The sequence below is a fragment of the Rhincodon typus genome, chromosome 17 (assembly GCF_021869965.1).
Source record: "Rhincodon typus isolate 14 chromosome 17, sRhiTyp1.1, whole genome shotgun sequence".
NCBI lineage: Eukaryota > Metazoa > Chordata > Chondrichthyes > Orectolobiformes > Rhincodontidae > Rhincodon > Rhincodon typus.
Window position 1 is genome coordinate 42034302 of NC_063348.1, and position 27432 is coordinate 42061733.

The 27432-nt window shown below is 39.2% G+C and overlaps 1 protein-coding gene across 6 annotated transcripts in view; it reads left to right on the forward strand.

The window, feature by feature from the left end:
• tcp11l1 (t-complex 11, testis-specific-like 1) overlaps positions 1–27432 on the forward strand; it is a 36549-nt gene that overhangs the window by 3444 nt on the left and 5673 nt on the right. For 2 of the 6 annotated variants that reach the window (XM_048607208.1, XM_048607207.1), the window contains exons 2-11: positions 1451–1560; positions 7603–7798; positions 12360–12538; positions 13513–13713; positions 15647–15779; positions 17783–17903; positions 19629–19849; positions 21014–21150; positions 24463–24656; positions 26867–27048. In XM_048607208.1, the coding sequence (XP_048463165.1) occupies positions 13560–13713; positions 15647–15779; positions 17783–17903; positions 19629–19849; positions 21014–21150; positions 24463–24656; positions 26867–27048 (1142 nt within the window). In that variant the 5' untranslated portion in view covers positions 1451–1560; positions 7603–7798; positions 12360–12538; positions 13513–13559. Of the gene's footprint in view, positions 1–1450; positions 1561–7602; positions 7799–12359; positions 12539–13475; positions 13714–15646; positions 15780–17782; positions 17904–19628; positions 19850–21013; positions 21151–24462; positions 24657–26866; positions 27049–27432 lie in introns of all 6 variants that reach the window. The other 4 variants (XM_048607210.1, XM_048607213.1, XM_048607209.1 and 1 more) reach the window with 4 other exon arrangements.

Below are 27432 nucleotides of genomic sequence, written 5' to 3' on the forward strand. Positions count from 1 at the left end.
GATGCTGCTTGGCCTGCTGTGTTCATCCAGCTCTACACCTTGTTATCTCAAAATGAGAGTGTGGTTAGGATTTGTAATGCACTACTTGAGAGCGTGATTGAGGCAAATTCAGTTGAGATGTTCGAATGGGAATTGGATAAGTACCTGAAGAGAGGGAAAAAAATATCAGGCCTACTGGAAAAGGGCAGTGAGTGAGACTGATTGAGTTGATCTTACAGAGAGCCTGCATGGACGTGACAGGATGTAAGCATTTTATGATTTTATATAAATACAAGGGTTTTTGAGACTGGTATTGTAATGGGACAGAGAGGATAGGATTTCCTGGTGTGTACAAGAAGCCCTGCACATGACTCTACCACTGAACATTAAGCCATCTTTTTGCAGCATCACACATCCCACCTCCATGGGTGCTGTTCTCTTTTATTCTTTTTCTTTATTCATTCACGGGATGAGGGCATTGCTGACCAGGCAGCATTTATTACCCATCCCTAATTGCCCAGAGAGCAGTTAAGAGTCAACTACTCATCTACCCCATCCCCCAGTTTCCAATCTCTTAGTCCTGCAACAACTCCCAAGGCTACCTTAATTACATTTCCTTATTTCTTCCCACCCACTTGCTATGCAAACTGTATTTTGTTTTCCTAGTTTTTTTTACCTCTGTCACATATGTTCTAATGATACAACCTTATAAGCCATTACTTCCAACCTATCTTCCTGATCACTTAAATAGTGATTCTTCTCCACCATGGTTGATACAATCATGACTGACTTTGGGGTTCAGCTCCACTTTCCTGCCTATCCCCATACCCTTGATGTACTAAGAGACTGAAAATCTGTCTATCCTAGCCTTGAATGTATTCAATGATAGAGCATTGACACACTGCTGGGTTAGAGAATCCCAGAGATGCATTAGATCATATTCTGCCATTTCCACCTCAGCCAAACACAGCTCTTCCCACATTTCAGCATTTTTGAAAGGATTGTTCCCTTTACTTCTCGTGATATGGTTGACTGTTTAACTGGGGTGACCAGTGCAGATTGGGTAATTGTTTTGCTGAATACCTTTATTCTGTTTGCATGACCCTTAGTTTCCGGTCACTTGCCATTTTAATTGTCTGAGTCAATCCCACTCGTTCTCATGACCTTGCCTTCCCACACCATTTGAATGAAACTCAATGGAAGCTCAAGGAACAGCACCTAATCTTTTGATTATGCACTGAATAGTTTTCCAGCTTCAACGTTGAGTTTAACAATATCAGATAACCTACCGTTCCAAATTTTCAAACAACAGATGTTGTAATGATTTTGCTGTAGTTATTTACATCTCCTTTAGACCTGTCTTTTGTTATGTAACATTTTTCACCAAAAGGTCATTGACCTGAAACTCTGTTTCTGTCCAACTACCTGACTTACTCAGTATTTCCAGCATTTTATTTCTGTTTTATTTCAGATTTCCATTATCTGCAATATTTTGCTTTTGTTGGTTTCAGAGAACATTCTGGATCAGTATTTTTCTACTTTGAAGAAGAAAGCAATGCTGGATCAAGTTCTTGAAATAAAGTGAGGCAAGTGATACATGTGGAGAACAGTGATCATGATGTTACTGGTTTAGAATATTTCCAGAAAATGACAATAAAGAAGCATAAGAATACTTAATGGAGGAAGCTATTTGAAAGGGATTCCTGCAACAAATACTGACTATTTTCCATATACAAAATTGAATATAACTGTAAAAAGATACATTCTGTTGAAGGTTTCATTCTTGCACTCATCAGAACAATTTGTAAGAAGTACCAAAAGGGAAGACAGAATTTGTACCACATGAGAGAAAAGTGCTGATTGGTTGGCAGGTAGACTTTGGTTTGTAGAGATGTTGCCATGGAGTATATGCTAGTTAATGATAACTGACAGTTAACTGCCAAGCTTTGTTTAAATTTGAAACAAAGGTGAGATGATTCTGATGTGTCGATGCATTGCCCTGAGAAAGAATCAAGACAATGGCAGTCACCCATTTTCTTGTGTTGAAACAGGCGCAATGCGTGCACATGTTCTTTTTGTCTGCAAAGAACAGGACTCTGTGTGTTAATATATGTAGCTTCCATTGCATACACATGTGTCACACTACAAACCTGACTGAAATCAGGTTCGCACTAAACAACTGCACCTCCCAGTCGTGAACCATTTCAACTCCCCCTCCCATTCCTCAGACGACATGTCCATCCTGGGCCTCCTGCAGTGCCACAATGATGCCACCAGAAGGTTGCAGGAACAGCACCTCATATTTCGCTTGGGAACCCTGCAGCCCAGTGGTATCAATGTGGACTTCACAAGCTTCAAAATCTCCCCTCCCCCTACCGCATCCCAAAACCAGCCCAGCTCGTCCCTGCCTCCCTAACCTGTCCTTCCTCCCACCTATCCCCTCCTCCCACCTCAAGCCCCATCCCCATTTCCTACCTACTAGCTTCATTCCGCCCCCTTGACCTGTCTGTCCTCCCTGGACTGACCTATCCCCTTCCTAACTCCCCACCTACACTCACCTTTACTGGCTCCATCCCTGCCTCTTTGACCTGTCTGTCTCCGCTCCACCTATCTTCTCCTCTATCCATCTTCTATCTGCCTCCCCCTCTCTCCCTATTTATTTCAGAACCCCCTTCCCCTCCCCCATTTCTGAAGAAGGGTCTAGGCTCGAAACGTCAGCCTTCCTGCTCCTCTGATGGTGCTCGGCCTGCTGTGTTCATCCAGCTCTATACCTTGTTATCTATAACTGAAATCCTTAATTAGTTGCCAGCATAATTCTTTGCACACTCAGGATTATGTGGCAAATGTTGTCCAATTGTACAATTACATATGAAATTGAACACTGTGTGTTATGAATTTCTATTTTGCAGCACCAGCTGCCTGGGTCAGTACCTTACTTATTGCGGCTATTCCCTCATTTCCCATTATTAAATCCCTTTTCTCATCTTCTGAAGGACCATTTTTACCTTAGCCACTCTTTTTCGTTTTATATATATATATTGCTATCTGTCTTTATATTCTGAGCTAGTTTAGCTTTATAATCTATCTTAATTTTCTTTGTGGCCTTTTTTGTGGCTTTCTGTTGATGTTTAAAGTTTTCCCAATCTTCTGGTTTCCCACTGGCCCTTGCCACTTTGTATGCCTTATCTTTCAATTTGTTGGCCTCCCTTATTTCCTTAGACATCCATGGCTGATTACCCCTTTTCCTAAGTCCTTCCTTTTCACTGGTATATACTTTTGCTGTGAACTTTGAAAAATTGCTTTGAAAGTCCTCCACTGTTCCTCACATGTCCCACTATAAAGTCTTTGTTTCCAGTCTACTTTAGCCAACTGCCCCATGTTATTGTAGTTGCTTTTGCTTAAGCACAGGACCCCGGTATTGGATTTTATCTTCTCACTGTCCATCTGTATTCTAAATTCAATCATACTGTGTTCGCTCCTTCCAAGAGGATCCCTAACTATGTGATCATTTATTCCTGTCTCAGTACGCAGGACCAGATCTAGGATAGCTTCCTCCCTCGTTAGTTCTATTACACACTGTTCAAGAAAACTGTCGCAGATACATTCAATGAACTCCTCCTCAAGCCTGCCTTGACCAACCTGATTCGATCAGTTGACATGTCGATTAAAATCCTCCATGATAATTGCTGTATCATTTTTACAGGTATTACTTATTTCTTTGGTTACTGCCTGCCCCAATGTGATGTTATTATTTGGTGGCCTATAGACTACGCCTATCAATGACCTTTTCTTCTTAGAATTTCTAATTTCCACCAAATGGATTCAACCTTATTCTCCATAGAACCTGTTTCATCTCTCACTACTGCCCTCATGTCATCCTTAAGTATCAGCGCTACACCATGTCCCTTACTTTCCTGTCTGTCCTTCCAGATGGTCTGATACCCCTGGATATGTAATTCCCAGTTGTGACCATCCTGCAACCATGTCTCTGTAATGGCTACTAAATCATACTCAAACGCGATAATTTGTGCCGTTAACTCATCTACCTAGTTTTGAATGCTATGAGCATTCAGGTAAAGTGTCTTTATGCCAGTTTTTATACCTTCTTTTTGAATTCTAACATCTCCATTAATAATATCTCCTGAGTTTTCCTTTCTCTTAACTTCTTTTATAGTCTTTGTAATTAAACTCTCCTGCATAAATGTTAACCTGTTGCTTTCTTTTCTATTTACCATTAAACTTCCTGTCGTTGTTCCCTTCCCCTCAATACACTTGTTTAAAGTCCTAAAATGTGTCTTTCCTTTCAGTAATACTCTTTTTCTGTAATGTCAAACAAATACAAACTAGTTGTACAATTGAAGATATAGATTACTAATTTTTGCTTTACTTAATGCAAAACTTATGCATCTTTTCAGATGGTAAATATGCAAAAACTTCAAACACAAGAGGATCCCTTAACAAAAAATTGGTTGCATATGCGCCTAAGCTTCAGGTTCATGCTCAAATGCAAATGTCAGATTTTATCACAAAAGAAGTATTAAGTTCCATGGCCATCTGCACTTCGTGCAAGTGATGCCACTAGGACTTAGACCAGGACAGCAAGGTTTTTGGCATCAATTAGCAGCTGCCCTTGTTGTGCTTGGCTTTGTAAACAGCTGCCATGAATAAGCAGCAGTCAGCCACATGAAAAGCGAAGCATTGGCTGATACTCTGACTAATTCATACTATAAAACAGAAATTAAACACCAGCAATCTGTTGATCCTCTTACAGTGGGCTCATGAGTGCACATTGTATGGCCTGCCAGGAAAAGATCCCACTGTTAACTGATATTAATCGATCCAGGGAGGCAGCATTAGCAGTGGTATAGAAGCACTTTTTTTTAAACTTCTCTATCATCTTATGCTTCTCCCTGTGCTAAATATGTTCAGTGTTATGGAATATGCTCCCAGTGCAATCCAGAATAGCAGAGAGAACTTTTTATTATATAAAGGGAACAGCAATTTAAACTGAATTAGAAAAGGTGCTGATTGTTTGGCAGGTAGACTCCTGTTGGTTGAGGTGTTGCCGTGGAGTGTGTAGCAGGGAATAATTATCCTGTAAGCATTTGTTTAAGTTAAAACCAGGCTAGGTGACTCTGGTTGAGGACTTGCCATCATGTATGTACCAGGATGCAGTTATCCCCCAGGCTTTTGTTTAGATGAAAAAGTCTCAATGTCATTGTAATTGCAGAAGGTACGACACTTTACCTACTTCCCTCCTCACTATCCAGGCCCAGGCACACTTCCTAGATGATGTAATGATTTACCTATACTTTATTCAATCCAATCTACCATATTTGCTACTTACACTGTGGTCTCCCCTATGTTGAGGACATGAAATGTGCACTGGGTGACAGCTTTGCAGAACACCTATGCTGTGTCCATAAAACTGAGCTTCCAATTGCCTGACATTCAACACACCACCATATTTCCATGCTAACGTTTCTGTCTCAGGCCTGCTCAGTGCGACTTGTAGGTGATGAACACGCATCTGGGAATCAGAAGGTGAGTTACACACTGCAGAATTCCACTGTATTTATATGGCTGATCCAGGTTGGTTTCTGCTCGATGGTAACCCCCAGAATGTTGATACTGGCGGAATTGAGTGATCTTGATACCATTTAATGTCAAGTGGAAATGGTTAGACTCCATCTTGCAGGAGGTGGCCTCTTCATGTGTGGTGCTTTTATGGCTCAAATGCTGTATCACTTTCCTGCACAGGCCTGAGTTTTGCCCAGATCTTGCTGAATGTGGACATGGTCTGCTTCATTATCTTAGTGTCCTCACTAATGGAGCTGAACATTGTGAAATCATCAGCAAACATCCATACTTCTGACATTATGAAAGAGCAGTTCAAGCAAAAAGGAAATCGATAATTACTTGACAGAAAAAAATGACAACGCTATTAGGAAGAGCTGGGAGCTAATTGGATAACTTTACCAAAGAGAAGGCACAAGCATATTGGGTTGAACGGTCGCTTGCATCCGATAATTCGATGATTCTGTGTTTAAAAAAAAGGGACCCGATTTACATATGTCTGAATTAGACATGCTTGTATTACAATGCAATCCCGTACAGGGTGAAATTTTAAAGATCTGACATACAAACGTTTCCTGCACTTACAAACAGCTATTTTATATTGTTCTGCATTGTGTTCCAACTTGTGTACAAATCAACTTACAAAAAGATTCAAGAATGGAGCCTGTTTACAACTGCAACTCTAACAACATTCAAGAAGCTCAAAAGCATCCAGGTACAATGTCTCAAAACTGACAACTCTGGGACTGATTTTGTGCTAAACCAGAATCTCAGTTGATTAATAGGAGATGCACAAAATGGGGTCAAACTGGATTAAGTGAGATCAAAGATAACTTTTAATAGAAGAAAAGACCTCCAAAACCGTTAACTAATCTGGCTTACTATTGCATCAATACAGAAACTAGCCGAATTGTCTTGATAAATTATTTTACTCGTTTAGTAGCAATTGAAATTGCACAGCAATTTTATAAAAATGCCTGGTTTTTGGGTGCCTCTGGTGTTTGGATTGTCAGGTTTGAGATACTAAACCTGCAAAATTGTGTTTAAGTATCATATAGAGTACTTAAGACAATTGTTTGATCTATGAAGGTTACAACTGTATAGTGTACATCATAAGACATTTATTTGTGTGGAACAGAACAAAATGTTTATATACTAAGCTAGTGACCAGGGTCTTGTGCTAATAGCTAGGGACTGAGTTTGAAACCCACCACTGCTTCTGGGGAATTCAGTTAAATAAATCCAGAAGGAAATCTGCTGTACTTACCTAGTCTAGCCTAGATATCTGACTCTAGACCCACAAGTTTGGTGCATCACTGTTAACTGAAATTGATTTAGCAAGCCATGATGGAACAATCTAGTAAAAATGATACTGGACAGATCACCCAGCATTGTCCCAAGCATCAAATATAACTAAGTGACATATCATTCAGTGTTGGAAATGTATATCACCGTTTCATCACCATTATTGGGTCAAAGGTTCGGAACCCTCTGTTAAACAGCACTGTATGTGCACCTATACCACCTGAACTGCAGCAATTCAAGCAGGTATCTCTTCAATACCTTCTTAAGGGCAAATAAGGATTGGCAATCAACGTACTGAGAGTATCCACATCGACCCAAAATATATACACTCAACCCGAAACACTAACTCTGATTTCTCTCCATAGATGCTGCCAGACTTGCTGAGCTTTTCTAGCAATTTCTGTTTTTGTTTCTGGTTTAAAGCATCTGCAGTTTTTTCGATTTTTATACCTCCTATTTACTATTGCCTTGGGGTAAGAATGTGAAGTCTCCTGGTCAGTCAGAACCTGTAGCAAGCAGCAGTAAACCACTGCAGTATCTTGACAAGCAGAACCATGATCCAGCACTTGGGCACACAATGGCAATCTGAGTGATGAATTGGCTGAGGCAGATTAGGAAATTAAATCGGAAAATCTAAGTGATGATAGATCAGCAGTAGCAAACATTTAAAGAAATATTTTAAGAAGGGGTATTTGTTGAGAATTATTAATAATGGAATTTAACTTTTTGTTGTAATGACAGATATTAGGCCAGCTGGCCTATTGTTCCTCCTTTTTTGGATCGGATTGTTTGCAGTTTTCTAAACTGGTGGCATTTTTCCAGAATCTAGAAAAATTTCAAAGAAAACAACAAATGCATCCACAATTTCCGCAGCCACTTCTTTGAAGACCCCAGGATAAGGCAGTCAGGTCCAGGGGACCTGCTAGCCTTTAGTTGCGTAAGTTTGCCTTGTACTGTTTCTGTAGTAGTAATAATTGTTTGCTGTTTTGCAACCTGGTTTTTAATGATACTTGGGATGCTTTCAGTGTCTTCTACCCATAAAGACATGTAAAATATTTGTTATGTGCCATTTTCCTGGCATTCGTCATTGTATACCTTTGAAGGACTTGTTTATTTTACCACCTTTTTTAATGTACTTGTAGAAGCTCTTCTTTTAGCATTTTTTCCTAACTTATCTCCATAAGCTTTTTTATTATCCCTTTAACGATTCATTTTTCGCCCTTTGCATATTTTAAAAATTTTATCAAATTCTACCATTAATTTGCACAAAATGTATGCTTTTTTCTTTTAATTTGATACCATGCTTAACTTTCCTAGTTAGCTTCATCCTTTGCATTGAAACTTTATTTCTCAGAAGAATCAATCAGGGAACAATATACCAGAACCTACTTCAAGGACAGTAACTTGAAAATCATAATATGATTAGCGCAGGTCAACAAATTTATGATGGTTTTGACAAATCTATTAGATATTGTTTAAGGTGTAATTCAGTGTGGTTAAGGAAGAAACCAAGAATGTAGTATATTTGGCCACACAAGAGGTGTTACAAAGGGTTAAGGCAGATGAAATTGTAATGTATATAAACGTAGAATGAGAATTAGTTAACAGAAAACTTCTTGAAAAGAGTCAAAATAAATAAATTTTTAGAATGGGAATGTTGCCCCCTACTTCTGTACTTAAATCAAGTCACCCTTCACTGTTCTGAACGCCAGCAGAAACAAGTCCAGTCTTTCCATCCTTTCTTCATAAGAAAACTCACTCATTCCAGGTATCAATCTAGTGAACTTCCTCTGAACCGATCCAAAGCACATCTAAGTGTTAATGTGAATTTTGCAGAAAACGTTTCTGTGATGGAGGCTAGTACAATTACAACATTTAAGAGGCAGCTGGATGGGAATATGAATAGGAAAGGTTTAGAGGATATGGGTCAAATGCTGGCAAATGGGACTAGATAACTTTAGGATATCTGGACTGAAGGGTCTGTTTCCATTCTGAACAGCTCTATGACTTTAAGATGATAATTAGGAAGGAAGATTAATGTCGGTTTTTTCTCTTTTTCTAATTTATCTGTAACACCTATTTATTGCACTGTAGATTACCCAGCTAAAGCACTGAATATTTATAGGCAGAAAGAATTAGCGTTTCTTGTAGACATAGATGATTGATCAGCAATTGGGAAGATGATGATAAAGTGCCCATTGAAACTGCAACAGGGAAAATTCCCAAGATTTCAACAGCCAGCATTGGGCAACCACAGGTTGTCTCTAACCCATGTTTGAAAAGTATTTACAGAACTTCACAGAACTATCGGTTTTTCATATGAGATCCTTGTCCCCAGGTATAAAAAGCTAATGACTTGATCTACTAACAGTAATAATTTGTTTTACCAGGGACTTCTTGTGTAGGTTAGCAAAAGGCTAAGCTCCCATGCCTATAGTCAGATATAAATTTGGGACAAAATGTAGTGTTGCAACATAAGTATGTTTAAAACAAGACATTGATTTCATATATTTAGTCAATAATTTAATACATTATCTGCAGTACAGAACCAAGTTTGAAAGTTGATACCTTCTAAAAACTTGAGAAGGAATTTAATGCTTGGCAAAATAAATTGTTAAATCCATCTATCATTGTTTTCGTTCAGAACTTGAAGCTATAGATGTGGTTTCCCTGTTGACTATCTCATACTGATAAAGAAAACTTGAAGTTAAATGCACCATTTAAAATGAAGTGAAGCTCTCTTTTATGCTGTCTGCTATTCGATTAACTGCTCCCTCACCCCAGTCATTTTCATCTCTGTGCATGAGGACACTTTCTTTGGCTAATCAGGAATAGTATATGTGACTGTTACTAAACTTACTTCTTTTAAGTATGAACCGGCAATGAACCGGGCCAAGTGGTTGGTAGGAGAGCATTTTGGCGGTAGCAATCATAACTCTGTTAATTTTACAATCGTCATGGTAAAGGATAGGTACATACAGCAGGGTAAGGTTTATAATTGGGGGAAGGGTAATTGCAATTCTGTTAGGCAAGAACTGGGTAACATAAAATGGGAACAGATGCTGTCAGGGAAGAGCACTATTGAAATGTGGAGATTGTTTAAGGAATGCATACTGCGTGTGCTAGATATGTTTGTTCCTAGCAGGCAGAGAAGATACGGTCGAGTGAGGGAGCCTTGGTTCTCAAGAGAGGTGGAACGACTGGTTAAGAGGAAGAAGGATGCTTATGTAAGGTTTAGGAAACAAGGAACGGAAAAGGCTCTAGAGGGATACAAGTTATCTAGGAAGGAGCTGAAGAAAGGGCTTAGGAGAGTTATAAGGGGGCATGAGAAAACCTTGGCAGATAGGATCAAGGAAAACTCCAAGGCTTTTTACACATACGTGAGGAATAAGAGAATGACCAGAGAAAGGGTAGGGCCGATCAAGGATTGTAAAGGAATTTGTGCACGGAGCCTAAAGAGATAGGAGAGGTCCTTAATGAATACTTTTTTTCAGTATTCACAACTGAGAGGGACCTAGTTGTAGAGGAGCACAGTGCGAAACAGGCTGGTAGGCTAGAGGATGTCGCTGTTACTAAATAAGATGTGCTAGGAATTTTGAGGAAGTTGAAGATAGATAAGTCCCCCAGGCCTGATGGGATTTATCCAAAGATTCTATGGGAAGCGAGGGAAGAGATCGCAGGACCTTTGGCGATGATCTTTTTGTCCTCACTGTCCACGGGTGTAGTGCCGGAAGATTGGAGAGAGGCAAACGTCATTCCCTTGTTCAAAAAAGGGAATAAGGATAACCCCGGAAATTACAGGCCAGTTAGTCTTACTTCAGTGGTGGGCAAATTATTGGAAAGGGCTCTGAGAGATAGGATTTATGATCACTTGGAAAGGCATAGTTTGATTCGTGATAGTCAGCATGGATTTGTGAGGGGTAGATCATGCCTCACAAACCTTATTGAATTCTTTGAAGAGGTGACCAAACATGTGGATGAAGGTAGAGCAGTGGATGTGGTATACATGGATTTAAGTGAGGCGTTTGAAAAGGTTCCCCGTGGTAGGCTCATGCAGAAGGTAAGGAGGCATGGGATAGGGGGAGATGTGGCAGATTGGATTCAGAATTGGCTGACCCTTAGAAGACAAAGGGTGATAGTGGACAGAAAATATTCAACATGGTGCTCAGTTACGAGTGGTGTACCACAAGGATCTGTTCTGGGTCCTCTTCTATTTGTGATTTTTGTAAATGATTTAGATGAAGGAGTGGAAGGGTGGATCAGTAAGTTTGCGGATGATATGAAGGTGGGTCGCGTTGTGGACAGTGTGGAAGGCTGTTCTAGGTTACAAAGGGACATTGATAGGATGCAGAGCTGGGCTGAGAAGTGGCAGATGGAGTTTAACCCTGAAAAGTGTGAGGTGATTCATTTTGGAAGGAAAAACTTGAAAGCAGAATACAGGGTTAACAGAAAGATTCTTGGCAGTGTGGAGGAGCAGAGGGATCTTGGGGTTCATGTCCACAGTTCCCTGAAGGCTGCCACCCAGGTGGATAGAGTTGTTAAGAAGGCATATGGTGTGTTAGCATTCATTAATAGAGGGATTGAGTTCAAGAGCTGTGAAGTTATGCTCCAGCTATACAAAAGCCTGGTTCGGCTACATCTGAAGCATTGTGTCCAGTTCTGGTCGCCTCATTACAGGGAAGATGTGGAAGCGTTGGAAAAGGTGCAGAGGAGATTTACCAGGATGTTGCCTGGAATGGAGGGAAGGTCTTACGAGGAAAGGTTGAGAGAGCTAGGGCTTTTCTCTTTATAACGTCGAAGGATGAGAGGTGACTTGATAGAGGTGTACAAAATGAATAGAGGTATAGATAGAGTGGACAGCCAGAGACTTTTTCCTAGGGTGGAGGTAGCTATTACGAAGGGGCATAGTTTTAAAGTGAGTGGAGGTAGTTACAGGGGAGACGTCAGAGGTAGGTTCTTTACTCAGAGAGTGGTTGGGGCATGGAATGCATTGCCGGAGAGGGTAGTGGAGTCAGCCTCAATTGGGGCACTTAAGCGGCTATTAGATAAGCATATAGATGATAGTATAAGGTAGGGGTGGAGGTTAGATAGACCCTAGGATTAGGGTAAAAGTTTGGCACAACATCGTGGGCTGAAGGGCCTGTACTGTGCTGTACTTTTCTATGTTCTATGTTCTAAGTATGAACTTTGTAGCACAATGCTTTTATATGCTGTGGTTCCTTATTTGGTAGGGATATGCGCACAGCTTTTCACATTAGGCCTTTCCTTTTGTTGATAGCAAACAGTTTTAAAAATTGGCTCAAACTGCCTATATCCTTCTATCTTGGCATCTTTCCTGTAGTGTGCCCTATTTCTAAGTTTTCCCACTTTATAATTCTATAAAGAAGGGTGTCTAATAAAATCGACGTTTTGGTAAAGATATCTGATAATAATAGTTAGATTTTAACAATTAGTATTCTTGTTAGTAACTTAATAACTTAATAATCTTACATTTTCAGCTGACGAGCCAATAACATCCTAGCTCACAGTTTGGCTACTTTTGGGAAACGCCTAGCCCTTTGGCATCTCTGAGCAATTCACACAACCTGCCAGGTTTTAATCTGTCATAGTCAGCTTGCACAGTACCTTCAAGAGATCTCCTTTCCTGCCAAACAGAAAAACTGATCTGCTCCTGAGTGTGAGTTGCTTCATGTTACAAGAATTCTCTGTGTTAATCATTCTGTCTTTTATATCTGAACACGGTTTGCTTTCTCTCTCCAGTCCCTTTTCTTGTAGATCTACTTTGTGTCTGCCAGTCACATGGCCTCTTTGTATCTTAACTTTTTGTTGGTCTGCCTCAGATCAAGAAGTGCTAGGTCACACAGGCCAGTAATTCTTATTATCGAAGAAAATCATAACTCATCCCTTTACGGATGATACAAATTCTTAAAAGCAACATTCAAAAAGACTTTTGAAAGGAATTAGACATTTTCCTTTATGTAGAGCTTCCTGGAAAAAGAAATAATCGTATGCAGAATTTTGTATTATAGTTTGTTCTGTCGTTCATTCAGTTCATGGTGGATCAGTATTTCAGTTCTGTTTTACATGTCTTTGTTCCAAATTCTATTGTAGTCAGGAATAATCTGTCAATCTCTATTTGAAAATGCCAATTTACCAAGCCTTCACAGAATTTTCAGGGAGAGTTCTGGATTTTCGTACACTTTGTGTACTCTCTCACTCTTAAATATCCTATTCATAATTTTCAGATGACATTTTGTTTTGAATTCTGCCATTGGAGGTAATATTTTCACTTTACCTTATTGAATCCTTTTGTCATTAAATAATTCTGTACTGTTCAAATGCGAAGGAATGCAACTTATCCTCCCAATTTAATCCTTTAAATGCTATTATCAGTCTGGTAATGTGCACAGTGCACATCCCATTGACAGGATTTTGTAAACATTTTGGATATTTTATCCAATGTCATCTTGTGAAAATTAGGTTGATGATGCAGGTTAACCAATTGCTGTTAATTTATTGATTCAATTAGTGAAGCAACTGCCCTTTTTAATATGGTATTTTGTAGATATCTAAGCAAAACTGTTGTTCCTGAGAGGAAAATTCCATTTTTGCAGGACTCCAGTATGATGCAAGAGTGATGGTCTTGTTTAGGTTCTAGGACAGAAATCAATACAGAGGAAACACGAAGCACATCAAGCATGCCCCTGGAGCCAGGTAAACCACATTCACACAATGCGGAAGAAGACTCTGAAAGCACCTGTCATAATAGACAGGATGATTCTGAAGCCCAGAATCTACAAAATCAACTGAGACAGAATACTGAAATTGCCCACAGTGGAAATACTCTTCCATGTAAGTTTGTATTCATGTATTTCGGTATAGTTTGTAAATTTTAGAAAAAAAAGGTAATAGCACAGAGGTTATTTCATATAAAGCATTCTGGTTACAAGCTACAATATTTAAAACCTACAGTGAAGCAACAGGGTGCCCTTGTAGGAGCTAGCATTGTACTTGCTACTTATCTATCCTGCATGGAAATCTGTAGTTTGCTTTACCCTTGTCAGTCTGAACTGCTGTGCTGATGCAGGTTATGAGCACATCTGGGAGTAGTTGTATACATTAACTTGGAAATGAGTGCTTTACATAAATTCAGAGGTGCCCAGGGGAGAAAAGTTGACATTTATGTCAGCATTTGATAAGGCCAATTGTTTATGGCATCACGTTTCTGGTTATGAGCAGGCAAAGTAGCAATACAAGTCTGTGGGAGCAATATGCCTGAATAGTCTTGCTGGTCTCTGGTTAATTGTTGGTAACTGACCGTTGTGAAGAATGGTTTTGGAATGACAAAGTGATGACGGTAGAACAATTTAACCTAATTATTCTTGGATTATATAAAAATATCCTTCCAAAATTTAAATATAAAAGTGACATTTTTAAAAATATGTCAGCATTTGAGTCAGTAGGATCTGGGTTCAAGTCCCATTCCAGAACCGAGCATAAAAATATAGGCTAACACTTCAGTGCTGTAATGACAGAGTGCAGGATTGTCAGTTGTGCTATCTTTCAGATGCAGTGTTAATATCATGGTAGTGGACTGCTGTCTTGGGTGGAAGCAGGACACTTTTGAAAAGAGCAGAGGAGTTTTCCCTGATGATTCGGCCAATATTTGTCCCACAATCAACATGGCTAAAAAACACAAAACAAAATGCTGGAGAATCTCAACAGTTCTGGCAGTGTCAATGTTTTGAGCCCTGTGACCCTTTGCTTTTCTGTCTACAGATGTTGCCGGATTTGGTGACTTTTTCCAGCACTTTAAGTCTGAGCATTAGATTTCCTGTATCTGCAGTTCTTTGTTTTTTATTTTATATGAAAGAACAGATTATGTGATTATTATCACATTGCTATTTGTTGGAGTTTGCTGAGCACCATTTGGGTGCCATGTTTTCTACATTACAATGGTGACTGCACTTCAAAAGTACTTCAGTCACTGTAATTTAACTAGAGGAGAAAGATTTAAAAGGGACCTGAGGGGCAACTGTTTCACACAGAGGATGGTGCATTTATGGAATGGGCTGCCAGAGTCAGTGGTAGAGGCGGGTACAGTTGCATTTAAAAGACATTTGGACATATACATGGATATGAAAGGTTCAGAGGGATATGGGCCAAATGCAGGCAAATGGGACTAGTTCAGTTTAGGAAATCTGGTTGGTTTGGATGAGTTGGGCCAAAGGGCGTGTTTCCATGCTGTATATCTCTGTCTGTATGTAAGGCAACTAGTGGTATGCAAAGTACTGCATAAATGCAGGTCTTTCTATTTGTGTAAGACTTATTATAAGTCTTATTATAAACAGAATACAAGAACGATTTAATAAAACAAATTTGGAAATAGAATGCATATGATATTAAAATTATATTTTTACAAAGCATTTAAATAGATGTTTAAAAGAGATGAGATTGGATGCTGTATTTTTGACATTCTTGTATCCTGAATTTACTAATCTGAGTTTGTGTTTCAACCACAGCTGTGTGTCAGGAGCTAGACCTGATGCCTCTTGAATTGCTTTCACTACTGAAAGTGATCTCAATGGTGGCTATACAATAGGTCAACATTAATGTTCCCTCTAATTTCATCTAACTGTTCTTGCTGCTATGGATCTCCAAGGTCCACGTGCAGCAGCAGCTGCCACTTCTGGAGTGCAGCTTAGTGGAAACATTCTGCATGATTATGTTTTGTGAGCAAAGTGGAGTGAATATGGTTAAACTGTGGTATTTCATGTGCTTCTAGCAGTACCTCCCAACTTGGTTTCTGTAGAAGAGCTGATTGAGGCGGAAAAAGGAGTCTGTAATATGGCTCTAGCCCATGAGATAGTAGTTGATGAAAGTTTTGTTATCAAACAGCGTGATCTACCAGAGAGCAGGTAGGTTTTTTGACAGAATAGAAGTGCTTATTTTCTATTTTAGCCCTTTTAATCTGTGGAGGAAGACTGTGTAAATGTATTAGCTCATTGTTAGATGCACCAACCTTGTGATAAATGGTTCTTCGTTCTTAATTTTATAACCTATTTATCATTGCCCTTATTTAAGTCTTTCCTCAAGGCAATTTGAACTTTTTGTTATGCAAACTGAAGGAATTACATAGGATTTATTAAATATTTTATGGGCAGTTTTAACTTTGAAAACAAGTGGTTTGGGTAAAATGTTCAAATGTTAAAACTCTTAAAAGTAATCCTAACCTGTCCACTTCTGAGTTCATTGGAGGCGGGTCAAGGAATGGGCAGCCACTCCCAGGAGGGGAGTTGGCAATTGAAATATTATAATGAGGCTGGCAATCTCAGATTGAACTTGTTTTATAGTTTAATGCTGGCCATCCCTTACAGCTCAGGAGCGTGAGAGCAGCTTCAAGAAGAAGACTTTGTAGCATTGCTCATCCATTCTAGGGATTGGGAACTCCTACCACATTTGCTATAGCCACTACAAGCTTCTAACTTGAAGTTGCAGTCTGTTGGACTGGGAGCCACACTTATCAATCAGGCTGACTTCTGTGTGGGGGACTTGCTGTAAAGAAAATACTTTGGAATACAGGAATTCTGGACTTGAATATTGTGCTTTTCAGCGACAATGGCATTGGGTATCCACCCAATTCCATTGGCAAAACCTTCATGCATAGGTCATTCACTGATGCACTTGACAGCCACAGTCTTCTCTGCTACTGGTGCCTCTGACATCTGGAGGCAGACTATGTAACTGCTGAACAGTCTGGCAAGGAGCACAACCCATCTTGGGCCTCTCTCCCAATAATCCCATGCTGTTCTTTTGAGGCCTGTCAGCTGCAACCTGTAATGCCACCTGCTGTGCCAGTATTAATTGCCCAGGAACCTGGTGCACCCTTCCTCTTGAGGACCTGGTGGATAAGTCCATGTTTCGATCACCCCTCATTTCTGCTATCACTGTTGTAAAGAATGTCCAAAAGTTGCCTCTGAGTTCTTCTCCTTTGAAATTTTGCTGGACTCCTCTTCCCCTTTGGTACAGGTCTCCAACTCCAATGTAAGACAAATCCACAATGGCTGACTTTCCACTCAGAATATGAGACGTTGCCTTAAAAGTACCACTTATGAACGGTTGGGAATCTGACAGCTCACAATCTCCATACATTGCATATATCATTTAGAGGGTACCATTTAATTCTAGCCAGAGATAGCTATATCAAATTTGTCTACCTATTTACTGACCTCAAATATCTTCCCCATGTCTCACTGTGGCATCGCCACTTTGTTGCTTTCCTGGCACCTGCGTAATTTAGCCTAGAGTTTCTGACAAACCTCACTATGCAGTGCAGCTTCCAGCATGAATTTATGGCTTCCAGTCTTTGCTGCACTTCTTGCTTCAGAAGCCTGCATTAAAATTCGCCCACAATCTAAAACTCCTAGAGTTACATTTCCTTTTATGCATAACTGTGTTCATCAGATACTAAAAGTTTACCTATCTATTTATTTGCTATTGATTTGTATAAAAATATTTTAATGGAGAGAAAATGTACAAATATTGAAATACAGGACTGATGTGGATTTGCACTTGCACCTGGTTTCACTGCAGTGACTGTAAGCATTTCTCATTCCCGAAATAACCTGTGGAAACCCATATCTAATTGAGTTGTACCAGGGACATGTCATTTAACAGCTTTTTTTTTTGTGGAAAGGTCAGCTGTTGCAAAACACCCTTTATTCATACTCTGTTTGAAAACCCAGGCATTTGTGTTCAATTAATGATAAAGGATCAGGCATATTCATAGCTTAATCAGTTAGTTTGGCTGATACCTCCTGCATTTGTCAGAAAGCACCGTCTAAATGAGAGTAAACTACTATCATACATGTTATGCAGTCATTTTCATAATAACTCTACAATTCCAAATATTTCTGCATAGTTTTGAGAAGACCTTAGAAGACATTATGAAGAAGGCTTTCTGGGATAGTTTGCGAGCACAGCTGAATGAAGATCCACCGGTTTATGACCATGCTATTAAGCTTCTAGGTGAGATTAAAGAGGTAAGATCTTATGTCAGGATTGTTTTGTCCGCATTAAATCTTGAATCTGTAATCCTTTATTGATCTACTATTTGGAATATTTAGTATCACAAGTACCTCCTAACTTTGTTGACTTGCCCATTCTTGTTTTCCTGAGGAGGTGTTGACAGAATGTAGAGTGGGTTTGGTATTGCAGTTTTTCGTTTCACAAAATCAATTACTGAAATTAGATTTTTATGACCATCCAGCAGTTTCATGGTTATTTTATTTTGTTGCTAGCCTAAATTGATGGATGTATTGTTTTCAATTCATTCTTAAGATGTGAGTTTCACTGGTTTTATTACTAATTCCTATTTGTCCATGAGAAGGTGGTAGTAATCTGCTTTCTTTAACTGCTGTAGTCCATCTTGTGAATGTACAGTGGTATTAGAGAGGTAGTTCAGGATTTTGCCTCAGAATTAAACATTGAATTTAGTTTCAGCACTTGCCTCGATTATATGAGTTTGGGTTCCTTGCCTGGTACTGTAACAATGCTGGCACCATGCCTGTAATAATAGGGATTGAGCACAGGCTTTCTGTTCCATATGGATCAACTCTGACTGATAAATGCTTCAAACGTTATGATTACCTGGAAGATTGGCAATAGCAAACAATTTAAACTCGCCTTAATGGCCCACCAGCCTGAATCCACAAATGCAGTCCATTCCTTGCCCATCTTCACTGCCTCCCCTGCCAAGTTAGTCAAGCAAAACCTTAATAACGTGAGGAAGAGAGATGACAGTGGCAACTTGGACACAACCCAAAATCAGTAACTATAATACTTTTTTTCAATGCCTTGTAAGTTTGCACAATTACCTGTCACAATAGGCTTTCATTGAAATGGGGTTGGAACTTTATCATTAAGCACATTATGATGAAGTTTTAATTTTGCATCCTTGAAAGCGAATTTGTGTGGAAACCTTTTGAAAAATGAACTGAATGGCTTATATTCACACCTGTGTTTTGTGACAATATTAATAAAATACAGGAACAGATTCATGCATTAAGAATTTCTGCCAAGGTTGAACCTGCTTCAGGGATGTGAGGTTAAGGTTTAAGTCTCTGCAGTGCATCCCGGACTCTTCTTCAGTTTTCTTTTTAAAATACTGTACATATTGAATTATGGAGGTCATTATTGTGAATAGCATGATTTATAAAACATCCATTTTGTTGGACCAGAAAGCTGCCTTCCTATGGGGGTCCATGGAAAATGAACCTAAATGCAAATGTGGCATTGAGCCTCAGAGATGGGGTAAGTCTCAATTCTAACATTCTGCATTCAGACAATCTCAGCTGAGATTGGCACAAAACAGTAGTTTGTTTAATAATTGCTGCATAGGAAGGTCATAAATATCTTGAGAATTTTCAGTGATGTTTTATGATATTCTACGCAGCAAAACTTCTGTGTAGACAAGCAAAGGCCAGATTGCATCAGCAAAATTGACCCACATAGTCTAATAATCTAGTTTCTCCACTGTATACTGTAAAGCCATTTATGGCAAACATAATGAGGAGAAATCTGGAATGGCAGGCAAAGGTGATAAAATGACCACCAATTGCTATGTGGTGTTAATAAAATGTTACTGAGGCAGCTCTGTTAACGTCACTAAATGGATTAGTATAACACAACACATTGAAAATGTTTAAAGCCTTAATTTGCTGATATATTAGTTTAATTTTTTTAACTTAGTAAATATTACTTCCTAGAGTCTTTTGTCATTCTTGCTGCCGGGTCATACCAGGCTAAGGAACCAAATCAATGAGGTTCTGGATCTGGAGCTCATAAAGCAGGAGGCTGAGAATGGTGCACTGCACATCCCAAAACTGGCTGACTTTATCATCGGGATGATGGGAACACTCTGTGCCCCTATCAGGGATGACGATATTAAGATCATCAGAGATATCACGGACGTGGTGGAATTGTTCAGGCAAGATATGCTGTACAATTTCAAACCTACCACTTTGAACAAGCTTTTGGTCATCTGATGTGATATGTTCTTATGTAGTTTGATGTCATACTTCATTTTATTGTACTCCTATGAAGTGCCTTAGGACATTTTAGTCAGAGTCATATAGCACAGAAGAGGGCTTTTGGCCTATCCAGTCTGTCAACCTATCTACACTAATTCCAATTTCCAGCATTTGGCCCATAGCCTTGAATGATATGACATTTCAAGTGCTCATCCATGTACTTTTATGAGATTAAAAGTACAATGTAAAGATATTTTCAGTAACATGTTTGAACAATTGATTTAATTCTGTTACTTAATTTTCCAACCATGAATAAAATGGGCTTAGACCTAAAAGCTTACACAATTTTGCTTCTTTTGCAATGAATTAATATGTTCATGCCTTTCCTTATTTGAAGTGATCTATTGCTATGAACTTACTCTACCAAATAGAGATCTATTATCTCTAATTTAAGTGTGTAGCCATGGTCATACCAACTGGATGCACAGTAGAATCACAAAATTCAGTTTTTTTTTAAAAGTTTATTCTCACATGGAACATGGATGTTGTTGGCTGGGCCAGCATTTATTGCTTGTCCCTAGTTGCCCTTGAGAAGGTTGGGGTGAGCTCCCTTCTTGACTGTTGCAGTCTACTGCTCTCTGTTTTCTTGACTATAGATGAAATTTCTGATGTGTTAAAAGATGCATATAAATGTTAAAAGATTGCAACTCCAGAATGTTCAAGTATTTGCCAAACTCTGCAGTGGTTTCAAACTGAATTGCAGGTCTTTGATTCCATGCACTGTTAAAGACTAGATCTCAGAGACGTAAAACCCCTGCAGTATTATCCACTTGTAAATGATCATTAATGCAATGGTCCAGTCGTATCTCTTTTACAAAAACAGCTTCAAATTATTCTTAAGTGATTATGCTTAATTGCTGAAAATATATTTTTAAAATGAAGCTTACTTACTAATGACTGTTCTGTATTATGATTGTGTTTTGTCCTATTTTTCTATCTCAATGAAACAGGTCATAGTATCATAATGCCCATAATTGTGCCTCCAGTAGCCACAATCCTGCTTGTCAAAATCACAGAATGTAAACCATGACTTGCTCTAAATTTGTATTTTCAATATACAGGGAGATATTTGCAGTGCTGGATTTAATGAAACTTGACATGGTGAATTTTGCCATTAGCAGTATTCGACCACACTTAATGAAACAATCCGTTGATTATGAACGGAAGAGTTTCCAGGAATTCTTTGACAAACAACATGGTAAGAGTTGAAAGAGTCTTCTTACACAATCTGGTTTATTACACAGTGCATCTGGTGATCTTGGAGGCAGGCTTGCCATCTGTACTTCTTATGAAATGTTAAGTGATTAAAAAAGAATTAATTTCCAATTTTTTGTTTTAAAAAAACACATAAGTAAACATGAGTAGTGATTACATCATTAGAGAAACTGATTAGGGAACCTTGGAAATGAATTAATTTGGTTGGCATTGATAATAAGGTGACTTACAGGGTAATACTAGATATTCATTTAGAATTTGAAAAAGAAGAATTGATTAGTGATTAGAATGTGATAAAGTATTTCTGTATTTTAACTTTCTGTATCACATTTGAAAAGAAGGGCAATGCACTGTGTCAAATCTAGGATATGCCACAGACTCCTCATTGACAATTGTTTGATCTCATTGTTGCCTACTTAACAGCAGGTAGGTTTTGTTACTATAAACATCTTCAGAGTATGATGTTCCTAATGATAATCTATAACAGTTAATCTTATATAGGAGGAAGCAACATGCATTTAGACAACAACTTGTATGACTTTGAATGTCTCGAAGGTCTGAATCTTATGTTCTTCGGCTAAGTATCAGTATTGTCAAGTTTCACAGACGGTTTCTCTTCACAATACCTGTCGAGTTTTCTTCCTGCATCTTACCAAGCATACCTCATGAACTACTTACTGCGCCCCAGTGCTAGGCCCTCTTCTGATTCTAGCCCTATCCTACATTTGCCATACACAAAACAATAAGACCCAAAAACATAGAAACAGAAATAGGCCATTCAGCCTATTGAGTCCGCTCTGCCATCCAATGTGACAATGGCTGATAATCGTTAGCTCCACTTTCCTGCCTTTTCTCCATATCCTCCGATTCCGTCACTATTAAAAATCTGTCAATCTCAACCTTGAATATGTTTAATGACCCAGCCTCAACAGACCTCTGTGGTAAAGAATTCCACAGATTCACTATACTCTGGGAGAAAAAAAATTCCTCTTTACCTCTGTTTTAAATATGTGACCTCTTACTCTGAGATTATGCCCTTTGGTCGTAGACTCTCCCACGGGGGAAACAACCATGTACACTGCATCAAGTCCTCTGAGAATCTTGTAGGCTTCAATAACATCCCCTCTCATTCTTTTTCATCCCAACGAATACATACAATCTGCTCAATCTCTCTTCATAAAACAGCCCTTTCGCATCTGTTATCTGCGCAGTGAACCTTTCCTGGTTTGTCTCCAGTGCCAGTATGTCTTTCCTTATAAAATGGGCTCAAGAATTGTTCACAGTATTCCAGCTGTGGTTTAACTAATGTCTTGTACAGTTTTAGCAAAATTTCCCTACTTTTTTTTAATATTCCATTTTGTTTGAAATACAGGGCAACATTCCATGTCCTGACCCGAAACATCAACTTTTCCTGCTCCTCTGGTGCTGCCTGGCTTGCTGTGTTCCTGCAGCTCCATACTGTGTTACCTCTGACTCCAGCATCTGCAGTTCTTGCTATCTCTGATTCCATTTGCCTTCCCTATTACCTGCTGAACTTGGATGCTAGCCTTTAGTGATTCATGAACGAGCACTCCCAAATCCCTCTGTTCTGTAGTTTTTTGCAGTCTTTATCCATTTCAATAATACTCAGCTCTTCTATACCTGTTCAAATACATAATCTGGCATCCCCCAAATTGTATTCCATCTGCCAATTTTTTGCCCACTCATGTAATTTGTTCACGTTCCACTGCGGACTCTTTGTGTCATCTCACCACTTGCCTTTCAACCATAACTCGCCACTGCTGATAAACCAGAATGGACAGGCATCCTGGTGCCGGTGCCATCTTTAAAAGGCTGTTGTATATTGTGCACATCATTATTAGTCCAGGGTTGCCCTGTATGGTTCCTGACATTAGCCCTGGATGTAGTAGATAAGGGAAATTTAATGCCCTGCTTTGTGGGCAGGGTCCTTGTGGATGTGGTAGTGCAGAGACAGGACTTGGTTTTTATCTGGGACCATCAGAGGAGTCTACAACACCAGTCCATGCCAGCCTGGTTCAAGGTTACCACCCTGACTGGTAATCGAGGCTGCCTTTACTTACTGTGCTTGACCCCCTGGACTGAAGGCTATCTTGCTTGAGTTGACTGGGAGCTTCTAACAACCGGACAAGCTTCCTATCTTTGTGTCTGCACTAAATGGCACAGCAGTGCAACAGTACTGTGAGCCTGCTATCTCTGACTCAGCAGAAAGGTGCAAAAAGGAAAAGCAAGGTAGTGGTGCGGTGAGCATCCAGGTAGGCTCAGAGTGAGTGAATGCCAAGAAAACAAGTGAACAGTCCAGAGATGCAATCTTGTCCAATCCATGAGCTGAGTGCAAAGTGTCCTTTCTGCAGCCTTACAATGATAGTTGCTATTGCTCCCCAAAGTGCAACGTTGAAGAGCAGAAGCATTCTGTAAATGGATTGGAGATGTGCCATGAGGATTCTTACAGGGTGACAAATGTCGGATGCCATGTCTCTGGACATGGCGAGTGCCCATTTAGTGCGCCCTGAGATGTTGGTTCCTGATGTCCAACGTTGAGGTCCTTTGGAGCAAGCAGTGAGCTGATGTCACAAGGTACCTGCTCTGACTTTCATGTGGAGAATTCCCAGTGTCTGATTTGCTTGCAGTGGGTGGTATGATAGAAAGCTGCATATTAATGAGTGAGATCTGCAGTAAATTAAGTTGTTAATTGCAGTAATCATCCTTAATAGGCAACTCACCACTGCCTAGTGAGCATCTTGCCTTAACACCTGGAATTTAGTTGAAGGATGCAACAAACTGTTCCTGATGTCGAGATAGGCCTTGCTGACGACTCTTGCAATTTTACCACATTTCTTGTCGTAGCCCACATTGTTCAGCCCCCTATAAGATTCCTCCTAAAGTGTTCTACAGATAATGAAGTGCTTTTGAAATGTAGTTACTATTTTAGTGTAGGAAATATAGCAACCAAATTCTGCACAGAAAACTTCTGTAAACAGCATTGTGACAATAACTAGATGATCGATTTTAGAGAACTTAACATGAAATTAAGACGACAGATATGAATCACTTAATACACAATCATCAACCTTCTCGTCCTGTCTTTCCCTCCTCCCAACAAATAAAAAAAATTTCAGTACCTTGGTAGAGACACACATTTTCGAGGTCTGGAAAAGGCTACTGAAAAGACTTGCATTGATGTGATATTGCGAGATATTGTGCATAGCCTACCTAGCTCTCAATATGAGGACTGTTTTTGTTTTATATTTCTAACATTTTGATTTTCTTTTATCAGGTTCATTGGAAATCACTACAGAATGGTTGCAGGAGGCGGCCAGTGAACTCCTGAGCTCTGATGCAGATACTTCTGTGTATGGTGGAGCTGCGGCAGGTGCAAAAGACACTTCTGCGTTGTGCCCTACTTCAGTGTTAAACCATGCATATGTGAAATTGCTGAAATGGGATCATGATAACAGACTCTTCCCAGAGGTTACTGTCATTCCTTCCACCTCTTTATATTTGATGTGAATTTTTCTCCTATTTGAAACTCATGCATGTCAGTTATGGATTCATGCTGGTGTGAATGTTAGTCTCTCTAAGGGTAGATTTTACATCTAATCTAATTGTTGGCACACGAGAACAATAATAGGCTGTCCAATAAAAAGAATCATGGAGCCATAGATTTATACAGTTTGGATACAGACCTTTCAGTCCAACTCATTTGTGCCAACCAGATATCCTAACTGATCTAATCCTATTTGCCAGCATTTGGCCCATATCCCTCTAAACCTTTTCTATTTATATACTCATCCTGATAACTTTTAAATGTTGTAGTCGTACCTGCCTTCACCACCTCCTCTGGCGTCTCATTCCATACACGCACCATCCTCTGCGTGAAAATGTTGAGCTTTATTTCCCTTGTGCACTATAGTTTTTTTAAAAATAACTATTTTCTTAAATGTGTATAATTCTGCACCCTGTATTAAATCCGGGCAGTCTTATATCTTTACCTTGGATGTATTGAACCAAACTATTGCATAGTCTAGTGTTTGGTGATTTGCCCCATTTTTACCTGAATATGATTGGCAGGCTCACTGTATAAGTTTAAAAAATGAAATGTACTTATGATTCAGTCATCTGAGTGTTTAATCCTTGGGAGCAAATAGAATTGAAAAGAAGTTGTATCTAATCATTCAGGAAAACCTTTTTGAAGTAATATTTTTGTTCTCATTTGATAGTATAAAACTTGAGTAATAAGTACAGCTAGCATCCCCTCTTGCTTAAACTTTTGAGATACCTTACCTTTGCTTTAGGTGGCCTTATTGGCAACCTTATAAATCGGGCTCAATTCGTTTGCTTACTGAAAGACATTCTGTGCGATAATGGTTATTACGATCCAATTATTTATTGGTATTTATCATGCAACCTCATGAATGGACCTAAGGCTGTCACTTTTGGACCTGAAAGATGCCCAGCCTACCTTTGATTACTCTGAAGGGCAAGGCATCTCAAATGTTTGAGCAACGGGTAAAGCTAGCTGTATCATACTACTACTATGCAGTAGCAACAAAGTGGTGTTCTCTCGCTTATCGAGTGCTGCCATCAATCTAGAAAGGTGGTCTGCCTATCGTACAAGTGATTAATGTGGTTTATGCATTTCACTGCTGGTATGATGCCACATATGTAGATTGTATATCCAAAAGTCTGGTGGATCGTATTAACTAATATATCCATTTGGCTATTCCTAACTGGCAAGTTACTAACCTATCCAAACAGCCCATTCTTGCAAGATTCACAATGTAGTGTCTAGCATTAGGTGTGATTCCACAATTGATCAAGATTTGCTGGATAACACTGACATCATAAAGAATTATACTGACAGCCAATTTAGGATTGTCAGTCAGTTTGTGGTGTAGTGCACTTGTGTGTACTGGTTGCTTGGTATATAAATATATGGGGCCCTGTTCTTTGCAGATAGAATGAACATGTACATACACTGTACCTGTTTCAACTTAGCAAAATAGTGACAGCCCTTTGCTGGTTCATTTCTTAGGAAAATGCCTTGACCAATCAGAGTCAACCTACCTGGTTAAAAATTTAATCAAAACTTGGCAGTTAATTGTCAGTGATCATTAATTGATACATTCTCCATAGCAATGCATCCACCAATCAGAGTCTATTTAGAAACCAATCAGTACTCTTCTCTGATACATGATAAATGTTGTTTTCCCTTTACATTGTTATTTTTGCAAAATATTGCGATAAATGCAAGACTAAAAGCTTCAACAAAATATGTACATTTACCACAATACAAGAGAGGTTGCATTGTTATTATTAGGCTTGTGGGCGATTGCTGTTTGCAATTTGACTCATGTTTCTTTACTTACAGTAGATACACTACAAAAGTAATGACACTGAAACTCTTTCAGATGTCCTGAAACCATGAAAAGGTACTATAGGAATGCAAATTATTTTCTCTTTCTCTGAATCAATCCATAGCAATATTGGCAACAACCTGGAAATGTTGTCACCTTAGCTAGGAGTTGATGCACATTCAGACTGAGTCATAAAGGAGATCAAAATCTGAGAATGATGGAGGGAAAAGAGAATTGGGGAAGACTTTGTTTTTTCTGAAGTTAGTGTTGTGCTAAAGCTTGCCCTGTGCAGGTAAATTGCAATCTTGTTATCCCCTTTTATAGCCTGTACTCATGGACCAATCTCGCTTTGAGGAAATGCAACGTGAATTGAATCAACTGACGATTACAGCGGCTGTCCTGCTGGTCATATACAACATGACGGGTGCAGCTTTATCAGGGCTGTCAGGATTTCCGGATAGACTGAAAAGAGTTATTAAAGTCTTACTGACAGACATGCATATGCTGTAAGTGATTTATTGTGGGTTGCAAACAGCTACTCATTGCTCACCTAGTAAATTATTTTAATTTAGTTATGCTCCTGCTGCATAAATTTTAATTTCAAAGAAGATTTCATAGAGATTATGACATGGAAACAGGCTTTTCATCCAACCTAGTCAGAATTGGTATTTAGGCTGCAATGAACAGCAGTCCTAATTCCCCTATACTCTTCCAGTTCCTTTACATTGTTTTTGTTTGCCAATCTCTCCAACAGATTATTAGACATTGCAACACCTTTGGTTCAGTCACTAATTCTAAAACTAGGTGACAATGCATTCCGCAATATCACAACTCTCTTTAACAAAAGTTTTTTTTTAATTTCATCTGTAGGTTTACATATACCTCCCCTT